This window comes from Eptatretus burgeri, chromosome 15 (genome assembly GCF_056783735.1).
Source record: "Eptatretus burgeri isolate ZD-2024b chromosome 15, Ebu_testis_v1, whole genome shotgun sequence".
NCBI lineage: Eukaryota > Metazoa > Chordata > Myxini > Myxiniformes > Myxinidae > Eptatretus > Eptatretus burgeri.
Window position 1 is genome coordinate 10,496,574 of NC_140975.1, and position 11,674 is coordinate 10,508,247.

The window sequence follows — 11,674 nt, forward strand, 5'->3', positions numbered from 1 at the left end:
GCTTCTGGCCGCTGGATGGATGCTCGCCTGTTTCTGGCCACGGTCACTTGGGTGTGATCCACCCGGAGTATTCAGAATGCACGTCTCTTCCTCTGGATCATCGATGGTACAGCGTGGTGCTATTCAGCTTGACATCGGGATTTGTAGCCACCGAGCACATCTCGTGTTTGAAATGAGCAAAATGAAGACTTAACGTTATACTCTCGTACATGAAGGGTTTTGGCTGTGCATCTGCACACACAAACATTCGCAAAGACAGTTGTGGTTTGTTTTTTTTAAATGAGGATGTAAAGCATTTTGTGATATGCAACAAAGTAACACATTTCAATAGGAATATCCTCACAATGTAGTATAGGCCTATACACTTTTTTTTTCCTTTTAAATCCAGAAAACCCATGGAGGACTGTATAATATAAATAAAGTATTAAATACAATCTTCAGAAATAATTAAATACAAAGCACTGGCAGAATAGCCTTGGCATGTCGTTTTAAACGAACAGCAATTTGCAATGTCCAAGCACTTACCTGTTTTGTTAATTCTTATGATTACATTTGCTTGCGCCTCAAAACAGTGTCACCTTTTCCATTCACTTGGACCAATGGAAGTGAATGCTCATGACCTCTAAGCAGGCAAAATGTGCTTGTGGGCAAACCAACACCTCCTTCATGTCACTTGATATTACATTAATAATGTAGTAATTCTAGCAGCAGCAAAGGGAAACAAGTATCAGGCATTACAGATCAGTGGAAATACATGGCACTGTTCCGGCTTCCTTGAGGTCTCTCTGGCTCTACAGCTTCGCCCTGAGACACGTCTCTCCACTCGCCTGCCTCGGCTGCCTCCTCGATAGCCTCGGCGACGCGCAGGGCATATAGCCCGTCCTCGAAGTCGGCTGCCGGCGCCAGTGGCCCGGGGTCCCAGGCCTGGCGCTCGCGGCGTCCCTCGAAGGCACGGCGGAGTGCTCTGAGCAGCCTCAACGTCCCCGCGAGGCCTGGTCGTGAAAGGCCTTTCCATGGTTCGGCGGTAGCTTCCGTGGACGTGGGGCCAACTACACGATCTGCAAGCAATAAGGTTTCTTGCTCAGGCACTTTTGTCTGGCATGCTGATGTGCACCCACCGTTTACTTCTGAGCCTGAGCACGGGTTCTGTGATGGGTTTGTGCATCTTGATATCCCTGATACCTTTCGGTTTACCTTCTCTGTTTCCACTCCCCTCGTTGCACGTATTGTGACCTTTGAGCCACCCAATCTCTCTGAAATGCCTTTTCTCATCGTGACAGTTTCCCCTCTTTTTGGTGCTATTACAACAGGTGGAGTCATGCTTGCACCATCATCTCTCTCTCGCCGCTCTTCCTCTTCCTTCACCAAACCATCAGGTTGGTCCTTCATATCCTGACGTGCCATTGCTTCATCGTCATTGTCTTTGTACCGGCAACCATACAAGTCTGTCCCTCGCAGGACTAGTCTTGCATGTGAACCTACAAGACATAGTTCCAAGTCTGCACGACCTGGCATACAGCAGTTTAGTGTAACGGTCGCGACTGCACCATCCTCGAGCACCAATAGGAAGCAGCAGAAGTCATCCGCAGTTGTTGCTCGAATTCCAGAGCCTTGCCTAGTTGACTCGACAGCAGATGGCGCTGCGCTATTCGTACCTTGGTCCGAAAAGCCACTATAAGTGCGAGTCAGACCGAACGCTCGACGGGCCCGTTTTCCTGTAAGAAATGCGAGCAGGTCCACCAGGTGTGTTCCCACAACGCGTAATGCACCTCCACCCATCAGCCGCTCGCATGACCAGTCATACACGGGGCTGAGCAATGAGCCGACGTGTACACGTGCCTCACACACCTGTGGATGTGACAAAGTACAGTTTTTTTTCTCACCATTCTGTCAAAAGGTGTCAAAAAAGCTTAATTGTTAAACAATTAAAGGAGGGCTTTAATTGATGCTTGTACATTTCTGGTGGTGGCAGAGAGATTACTGATACAACTGTGACTGCTTGTGGGCAAACCAAGCAGTCACAGTTGTGGGCAAACCAACACCTCCTTCACTTCACTTGATATTACATTAATAATGTAGTAATTCTAGCAGCAGCAAAGGGAAACGAGTCTTCTTCTTCTTTCGGCTGCTCCCGTCAGGGGTCGCCACAGCGGATCATCGGTTATGATCCGCAGAATGATTTGGCACATGTTTTACGCCGGATGCCCTTCCTGACGCAACCCTGGTCGCCTCTTACGACACAGGGATCTGGTACACCTATTCTAACCGGGGTATACACCGGCCCAGTTCACTGGTACTCACTTCGCCGACCTCGGAAGGATGACAGGCTGAGTCAACCCCCTGGTGTATTAATTCAGTGGCCGAACGGGGCTTAAACTCGGGACCTTTTGGATCCCAAGCCGCTGCCCTAACCACTGCGCCAACACCAGGCGCAACAAAGGGAAACAAGTATCAGGCATAAAACAGCTGTGGTGGTTGTGGATGAAACCTATTCCCAACCTCCCTCACCCGCAGCTCTCCCAGGTAGCCTTCCTGTACCAGCGATCGAGCTTGCGTGCAGGCAGGGAGCAGACGCAAAGGAAAGGCCAGAAGACTCAGCAACCCAGGGTAGTAAAGTGCTTGCTGCACCATGCGGCAGGCATCCAGCGCCGAAACTGGTGGCCCAGACACCACGTTTTTCCCAATGCCTGCAGGGTGAACGAAAAGACACGGAGTCTCGAGATACCGTTTTGAATATTAGTTCCATCTTCAATCCTCTCATCAAGAATCAGTTCACTTGTGCAAATTTTTATCTGAATATACAAACGATTATGGTACAAGTAATGGTTGAAGGCAGTCGTGGTGGAGTATTGGAGAGACTGATGAATTTACACACAAAAATGTGAATGCGGTGCAAGCCCTCTTTCCTACAACCAAATGTGATTGACATCAACACTGGAGTAAAGCAGCGTATTTATAAAGGCAACAATCTCGAGCTGCTTCCTAATCAAGCTCCTGCATGTCTTTGTCAACACTGCAGTCTCCAAGAAAATCCTCTTGGCGAACAATCCTAGCCTCGTTTCCCCTGACATTGATCCCCCTCCTCTGGGCATGGCGTTCCAAGACGAGAGTTGCAAGCAGATGCTTGGGGAAGATAAGTAGGAAGGGTGAATGTTGGATAGCCAGTAGTATTCCCATAGGTGTGATTAAGTAATTGCTGAGGGTGAGTTAAACTTGAGGAATTTTAGTGCATACCACACCTTATCCAGCAATGGAATTTGGAATGCGCTTCTCTCGTCAGATTGGGCATGTTTTCAACATCGGACGAAACATGAAAAGTTTTGTTGGCCAAAAAATTCCGAATTTGTTTTGTCCTTTTTTGGGTAGTGTATCAGAAACTGGTGTAAATTAGCCTGGCTGACAACTATATAAATATGCAAGCAAATTTTTTATAGTTTGTTTTATATCTTATTTTGTCAGCCACACTTTTTAAGTTTGATGGATGACTGGCTCAGGACACCTGGTGTCTTTGAGAAAGAAAGACAAACTCTTTAAAGTCCTTCATATTTAATATCAAAGTTAATGGCATGCCTTATTTACTGCTGCCCAATTGTTCAGAAGCAAACTGTGCTTTGCATCTCGATACTAGCTTTACGAGAAGACATTCTGTAACGTCGTGTGAGAATGTCCTCACATTGATATTCTGCACAAACTATCGTGAACACAATGTGATGACATTGTAACACTGATGTTTAAAAAAAAAAATTCCAAGCAAAGCTTCTTGACAGCAAGGGCCAGATTCACTTGCCTGGATGCAACACCTCAGTTGGTTCGGAGTCGTCGTCTTGCTTGACGATTCTACCTCCGCAAAGGTGGATGGAGGTTATGTTTTCACCCCTGTCCGTTTGTCTGTCTGTGAGCAGGATATCTCAAAAAGTGAGACATATTTGGTGGACAGGTTGGGTGTGTGACCAGGATGAATCGATTCGATTTTGATGAAGATCCTGATATGATTGAATTTTAAGTGATTTTTCCACCATTGAGAGATGGGGCCAAAAACCATGTACGGGATAGCACTACATCTCAAAACATTATGCAAGCATTCGGAGGAAACTTGGTGGACAGGTTGGGTGTGGGACGAGGACAAATTGATGAGATATTAGTGAAGATCCGGATCCAGATACAATAATTTTTTAATTACCTCTGTGAACCGAAGGTGAACGGACGTTATGTTTTCACCCATGTCTGATTTTTTTGTCTCTGTCTGTGAGCAGGATATCTCACAAAGTTGTGGACGGATTGGGTCAAAATTTGGTGGACAGGTTGGGTGTGTGACGAGGAAGAATTGATGAGATTTTGGTTGAAATTTCGAAATGGATACGAGAAATTTTGATGCGATTCGTCACCATTGAGAGATGCAGGCAAAAGTGATTATATAACACGCTATTTCAAAAAGTTGTGGATGGATTATGACAAAGCTTGGTGGATGAGTTGGGTAGGCATGGCATGGTAGGTGACACGAACAAGCCGATTCGATTTTGGTTCAGGTCCAGTTGCAGTTTCGTCCCATCAATGGCATACAAAACGTAAACTGCTCGGCCTGGCAGAGGAATGCACTCCACTGTGTGCCATTTTGGTCTCTACCCTGATAGTCAAATGTCATGATCGGTTAGAATGTGCTTGCACTCACGATTTCCAGCTTTGAACCCAACCGTCAAGAACACACACATCTACAGCTTTGCTCATTTCAATCTTTTGGTTTGGTTAGCTCTCCAGGATGAGAAATTTCACTTTTGTAACCTTTCAATCTTCCAAATCCACCACCCCCTCCGCTCGAGCAGTGTGTTTGCATTTATCCAGCAACCTCCTCATTGCCCACCTTTCAAAGTCCAGCTTTCTTGCTCCCCTGCATTCCTTTTCTCCTGTCTTTTCCTGCTTGTGGAATGTCCTTCCTGTTTCTGTCGAATCACGTTCCTCCCTCCAATGCTTCAAGGGTTCGGCTCACCGCCAACTTGTCTTGCATTTACATTGATGATTCGTTGATTTTTGTTCCCATGAATCTCCCATCACGCTCCACATTTTCCAGGTGGTTCTTGTACGATTATCAATTGCATGAGTGTTTGTTCTGCCCCTTGGTATCATTCGAAACTCTGCTCCAACACAAGCCTCGACTTTGTAATTTAGAAAAGAAAAGAAAAAAATAACAACATCCATTGAGACAACATACTTGTGTGTATCTTGGTGTCCTCAAGGTTGCTTTCACATTTGTACTTACCGCATGATCATTGTTAATCATCTGGACTTGACACTGATCTGCCATGTAAAGAACAACCAAACATACTTGATGTCACTTTTGGAGTTTCCTGCTTTCTTCCTTAATCGCTTTGCTATTAACAGTGCCAGTTCTCCGTAACCTGAAGCCCTGACCCTGCTACCCCGTGGAGCCCCCAGCCCTGCTGCAACTCTTCATGTGGAATATCCTTGACCAGCTAAAAATCTGATTTATAAATGGGTGGTCATCTTTCTTTTTTATTGGGCCATTACTGGAACCAACTTCCACATTCTCTTCAATCTCATTTTTTTTTGCTCCAGGTCTTCAAGACAGCTGTTCACCACCATCTCAGATCGTCCCCCATCCAAAACCATATTGTTTTCTTCACCCATTAACCCCCCCCCCCCCCACCAAGCTCTCCTTCCAAATCTCCGTTTTTTTTCCTTCCTGAGAGTCCTGCATCCTTCTTGTGCTCCCCTACCCCCCAATTCCTCCCCACACCCAGTGTTTGTCCAAGTCTCCCTTTATATTGTCCTTCAATTTTGCTCTTTGTGTTTGTGTCTCTGTCTCTGTCTCTGTCTCTGTCTCTCTCTCTCTCCAAGCTTTATTGTGTCCTGATCCATTCAGTGTTTTCACTCTTCCATGAGGTATGATTCTGTATCCAAAAACATTCAAAAAGTCGTTGTGCTCAAATGAAGTTCATCATCACAAGGTAAACGTTGGTTGGGACCTGCCTTAATCGATTTATTATTTCTGCCACCCGAAGGAGGGCTGGGGTTATGTTTTCACCCCTGTCTGTTTCTCTGCAAGTCAGATATCTCAGAACTTATGGACGGATTGGGACGAAACTTGGTGGACGGGTTGGGTGTGTGACAAGGATGAATTGATTGGACTTTGTTCAGATCCAGATCAGAGAATTTTTTTTTAATTACCTTCGCATTCTGCGAAAGGTCATGTTTTGGTCGCTGTGTATTTATTTATTTGTGAATATGTGTGTTTGTTTGTTATTCGCATAACTCAGGAAGTATTAAACCGAATTGTATGAAAATTGGTGGGATGATTCGTGATTATCCAAGGACGATTTGATTAGATTTTGGGAGCGATCGGGTCAAAGGTCAAGGTCAAGGTCATGAAAAGGTCAAAAACAAACTTTTGAGCATAACTTCCTTCATAAGACAGCTTTCGACATGCAACCAACGCCCTATTGTTCCATGACGAAATACCTTTCGGGTACGGTGGTGTCAGATTTGACGTGACGTCATTGGAAGTGCGTCAAAATGACGTCACAAGATGATGTCAATTTTCAATTTTCGACCTCATCAGTTTTGATCATACCGTTTTGTAGGACTTACCTTAAGGACGTCACACACCAAATTTGACGTCGTTCAGACTGACCGTTATGACGTCATTGACGTTTGAACATAACGTTTTTCAATTGTGGCAAAAATGTCCTGATATTTTATATGCAAATATCTATGTAATTTGTTAAGGAAATTGTCCCAAATCCAGGCATTATGATCAGTACCAAAATATCTCCTTATTTATGAACAGGTTTTGCAAATTAACTCTATGGTCAAGGTCAAGGTCACACTCAAGGTCAAAATATACTTGTAGGCATAACTTCAGATCTAATAGAGCTATTGACATGAAACCAACGTTAAAATGTTCCGTGAAATAAGAGCTTTCAGGATGGTAGTGACGTCATTGGAAGTGCGTCAAAATGACGTCACAAGATGACGTCATTTTTAAACTTTCGATTTTTTTTTCAGTGTTTATCATTCCATTTTGTTGGACTGCCCTCAATGACGTCGAACACCAAATTTGACGTCCATCGGACTGATGGTTGTGACATCATGGACGTTTTTAAATGACGTTTTTCAAATGTGCCCGGAAAAAAGTAGCGGCGGCGAAGGTATGCGCTCTTCCGAGTGCCCGTTCTAGTTTTATAAGTGATTCTTTACCATTGAAAGATCGGACCAAAAAACGACATACGACACGATATCTCAAAAAGTTGTGGACAGATGATGACAAAACTTAGTGGACAGGTTGAAAAACTCACTCCACTTCCCTCTCCTCTTTCCCATCCTCCCCCCATCGTTCTGTTCCGTTTTATATACTAATTTAACATCTGTCACCTCATGGTGCTTTCAATTTTGCATGAAGTGTAAACTCCAGGGTGTTGAGTGATGACCCCCCTCAACCCCGCCGCACCTGCATCAGGTTATAATAAAACTTCATCAGGATCAAAATAAGGGTGAGATCAACCCAGGTACCTTCCTGCTACCTGCACACCACCCACCATAATATCCTTCAACAAGAGTCATCCATTGCATATGATAACGCAGCAAACAAAGCCGATCGTGGGAGCACTTTAGTAAATGCACCGATCATGAATTAGTGATGATCAAGCTCACTCGTGGTGGGGCGAGCACTGCCCCCAGGTCCGAGTCCCCGGTGAAGCTTACCGAGGGCCTTCACCGCCACTTGTCGTGTCAGGGGAGGCGGTAAGCAGATGTAGAGCAGGTGTACCTAGGTGGGACAAAAAAAAATCATCGTGTGGTCCCACATTAGTCAGGAGGCAAGTCTAAAAATGGCTCCATCCACATTCCACGTCTCGTATCATTTGGCACGTGACACTGCCACTGCATTGTTTTAACGATTGTTATCACGTCTGGTCGAGGTGTTGCTTCTCACGTTGGTGCCATTTTACAGTCCTTTTACATGATAGGTATCGTTTCTTTGGGTATACCCAAATAGCCACAAATCCTGACCTCTTCATGACAGTCATTGAACCAGGTCAACCTTTTGATTTGCAAATATTTGGGGAGCAAATACCATCCGATTCCCAAAGAATCAACCATTTTGATTTCGATTCTCCTTTTTAAAATTTTTGTCATAGCTGAACAATCTTGCTGTGCAAGGTCCCTCCCCCGCCACCCCCTTTGTTGGTGATCATCATGTCGCTCGTTCGAAAGTAGCATGTACACGGATTCCCCCTTGCACATCAGTTCGGTTGGATTTCAGGGTTTAGACCCCCACACAAAGCCTTCGTTGTCCCGGCTGGTCGAGCCATGAGACAATATTACCGTGAGAGACGGTGGATGAGTGAATGCACCGATACGGTGTAATGAACGTGCGCTGGTGACCAACCTGCGGCCACAGGAGCAGCTCGTCAGCGTGGTTCGTGCCCAGGGGGACCCGGAGCTCGTGGGCCAGGGCTCGTGCCTCGCCCGCAGCGCGAGCCCACAAAGCCTCGACCCGGAACCCCTCTGCGCGAAGCAGGGGCACGAGGTCCCGAGCCCCCGGCGGCGAGGCAAGCAGTCCCACGCCGGGCAACATGGGCACGACGTGCAGCGAGAATGGTGCAACTGGGAGGGGGCGTGGCCCTGAGGGAGGGGCGTGGCCCTAGGCGGAGGGGCGTGGCCCTGGGCGGGGCTTAGATTATCAGGCTGTTGTAAGGGGAATTATGTGGGGTGGAGGGAGGGGAAGATGCACTTTGTGCTCAGTGGGATGACAAGAGGAAAAAATAATATCGAAAGGTGCTGGTGCCGTAACAGGTATATACAGGTAAATAAATGCAAAAAAGGTTGGCGGATTATAAACAGAAGAGAGAGACGTTGATTGAACGGTGAAAAATACACAAACAGGGTTACGCGGAGGAGACAAAAGGACAAATACAATGAGACGGCCCTTTCGAGTCGAAGCGGAGAGCGGAAGGACGTTCAAAGACGTCGAGGTAACGGACGATCAGACAGACAGACAGACGGTCCTGACGAGCCGCGTTTCGGCCGACGTGAGTGCACAGTGCGCACGGTCAGGCTCGGTGGGCGGGCCATAGTGATCGACAGCACCCACGGCATGACGAGTCCAGACCTCGTCTTCGGAGACCACGTGTCTGTCTAACCTCGAACGGGTAACGGCTCCTGTTCCGCACGTCAGTCACGATATGCAACATTGGCAAAATCGAAAAGAATTAAAATTAATCTCCGACCTTAAATCTTGTTTGGTAATCTTGCTTTTCTGGTAATCTCCCCCAAATTAAAGAAATCTCGATTTTAAAACGACGGAGCCATCCGAGCTAAGCGGAACTCAGGCGATACACCGCGGAACATGGTGATCCCTTGACAAGTCCGATGGACGAGTCTGAGATCACGTCACATATCTTGGTGAGTGTCTCGGTAATAAAGGAAAAACGTGAAACGGCTTGTTACGTGCAAATAGAAAATAATGACGATCGATATGATTCATTAAATCGATAAATCGTACGATGGTCGGCAATACGTGGTGGTGACGTCATCAAGGTGTCTCAAGTTTTGAGAGAGAAAAACCAATGAGAATTAAGCGCATTTCGCTGTGGAGATGATATAGTGCACAAACTCCTTTGGACGTCCGAACACCGTGACGGTACAAGGTCCGGGTTGAGGCGATCAACACGACGTCTGCTCTGCGTTTTCGCGCCAAAATACGTTGGTTAGAATTTTGTGCCGTGAATCGAGGTTTGTCGTTTGAACGAAATCGTAAAAACAAGGTAGATTTACTTCGAGTAACAAACGTTCGGACGTTTTATTCGGAAAAAGATCAGGAGAAACGGATCACAGGGACGCCCACGCTGCGTGGGACGCGTTGAAGGTGAGTGAACGTGGAGGTTCGTGCCGAACGTGACGTGATGACGCGTGTGTAACGTCATGACGTAATTACGTAGGCCGAATATTGATGAGGGCAGTGGCATCAAGGTGGACTCCTGAAAACTTCGACACCTTGATGACACCTTGGATTAAATGTGATGCTTGTCAGTGAATGTCCAGATTTTAATTCTTAATATACTTCCTTATTCGAAATTTTTGGTTGTATTAAGTATTGAGTTTTAGCCAGAGTTTTATTTGTTTTTTTTTGTTGTGTTTTTTTTTTTTTTTACTCGTGCGTGCCCATATGTGCGTGCCAGGATGTGCAGCTTCCTTCCTTCGCTCTCGTAAACGACGACTGGATTGGGGCATTTTTTTCAATTAGATCGGACCAACCGTATCATAAATGGCCATAACTTGGGAAACACCTGGGAAACATACTCAGGTCCCCAGCGTCAATTGTGACGTCATATCAAACGAAGAAGAAGAAGAAGAATTGTGACGCCCCTCTCTCTCGCCTCCCCTCTCTCTCGCCTCCCCTCTCTCTCGCCTCCCCTCTCTCTCGCCTCCCCTCTCTCTCCCCCCGAGTCTTTCCCCTCCTCTCTCCCCCATCCTCTCTCGCCCCCACTCTCACCCCCTTTCTCGTCTCCTCCTCTCTCCCCTCTCTTGAATTGTGACGCCCCTCTCTCTCACTCCCCCTCTCGCCCCCCTCTCGCGTCCTCTCTCTCCCCCTCCTCTCTCGCCCCTCCTCTCTCGCCCCTCTGTAAATGTATTCACAAATGTCAACCCAGCACAACAATTAATTCAAACCTTGGGAAAATTCAAACCTTGGGATTATTTAATAATTTGAACAATTAATTCAAACCTTGGGAAAAGACAGTTTTCAAACATTGGCAAACACTTGGGAAACAGCTGAAACGGATGAAGAACGATATCAAACCTTGAAAAGGCACATACTCAGGTCCCCAGCGTTGATTGTGACGTCATATCAAACGAAGAAGAAGAAGAAGAACTGTAACGTCAATCGTGCAAAAATAAGTGAATAAACATTAATTGTGACGTCATTCGTGATGTCATAGCACCGTGTCTTGTCATTGGTTGACAGATAAATGGCCGTAACTTGGGAACCGATCGTCTGATTAATATCAAACCTTGAAAAGGCACATCAGCGGGCCCCCGGCAATATTCCTGGCAAGTTTCAATCAGATCGGACCGGCGGTCGTCGAGAAACGGCGGTCGCAGACAGACACACACACAGAGATTGCTGGAATGATAGATAGATATATGAGAGCTATCACACAGAATGGACAACAAAGGGAGCAAGAGACAAGAGGGGTGGAAGAAGGAAAGAAAAAAAAAACAGTGTGGAACAGAGACATAAGGAGATCTGTGGAAGGGTGAGGGATGGGGCAGGGTGTATGGGGTAAACAAGATGGACATGATAGGGACTTCCAGGAAGGAAGGAAGGAAGGAAGGCAGGAAGAGGTGGATTTGAGGTGGATTAGCGGGGGTGGATAAGAGATTGTGGTGAAAACAGCTGTTTTGAAGACCTGCAGGGAACAGTGGGATTGAAGAGAGTGTGGGAGTTTATTCCAAAGGTGGAAAAAAAAGAGGAATGAAAGGGTGAAGGTGAGCAGTGATTCTTGATTTTGGCAGTTTTCCCAGAAGAGGTTTGCAAACAGACCTTGAGTACCCTGTGGAAGTATGGGAGCTGGGGGGCTGGGGTGGGGGGGGGACAAAGCATCTCAGACAAAGCAGGGGTGACGATGCCGGAGAGGAGATGCTAGAGGGCAGAAAGACC

General features: G+C 46.4%; 1 protein-coding gene across 4 annotated transcripts; it reads right to left on the reverse strand.

Moving 5' to 3' along the window:
* Positions 1 to 260: 260 nt before the first annotated feature.
* On the reverse strand, positions 261 to 9,174 carry LOC147011489 (glucose-fructose oxidoreductase domain-containing protein 1-like). Of its 4 annotated transcripts, none has more exons than XM_085856402.1 (4): positions 8,402 to 9,174; positions 7,666 to 7,780; positions 2,539 to 2,687; positions 261 to 1,848 (listed from the first exon to the last, which is right to left on the reverse strand). In XM_085856402.1, the coding sequence occupies exons 1-4, from the start codon at positions 8,588 to 8,590 to the stop codon at positions 742 to 744; spliced, it is 1,560 nt and encodes a 519-aa protein (XP_085712528.1). In that variant the 5' UTR covers positions 8,591 to 9,174; the 3' UTR covers positions 261 to 741. The 4 variants fall into 4 exon arrangements, with proteins under 4 accessions (XP_085712528.1, XP_085712527.1, XP_085712530.1 ...); XM_085856401.1 differs by having other exon boundaries at positions 2,509 to 2,687; positions 8,402 to 9,173; XM_085856404.1 differs by having other exon boundaries at positions 7,717 to 7,780; positions 8,402 to 9,172.
* Positions 9,175 to 11,674: the final 2,500 nt, after the last annotated feature.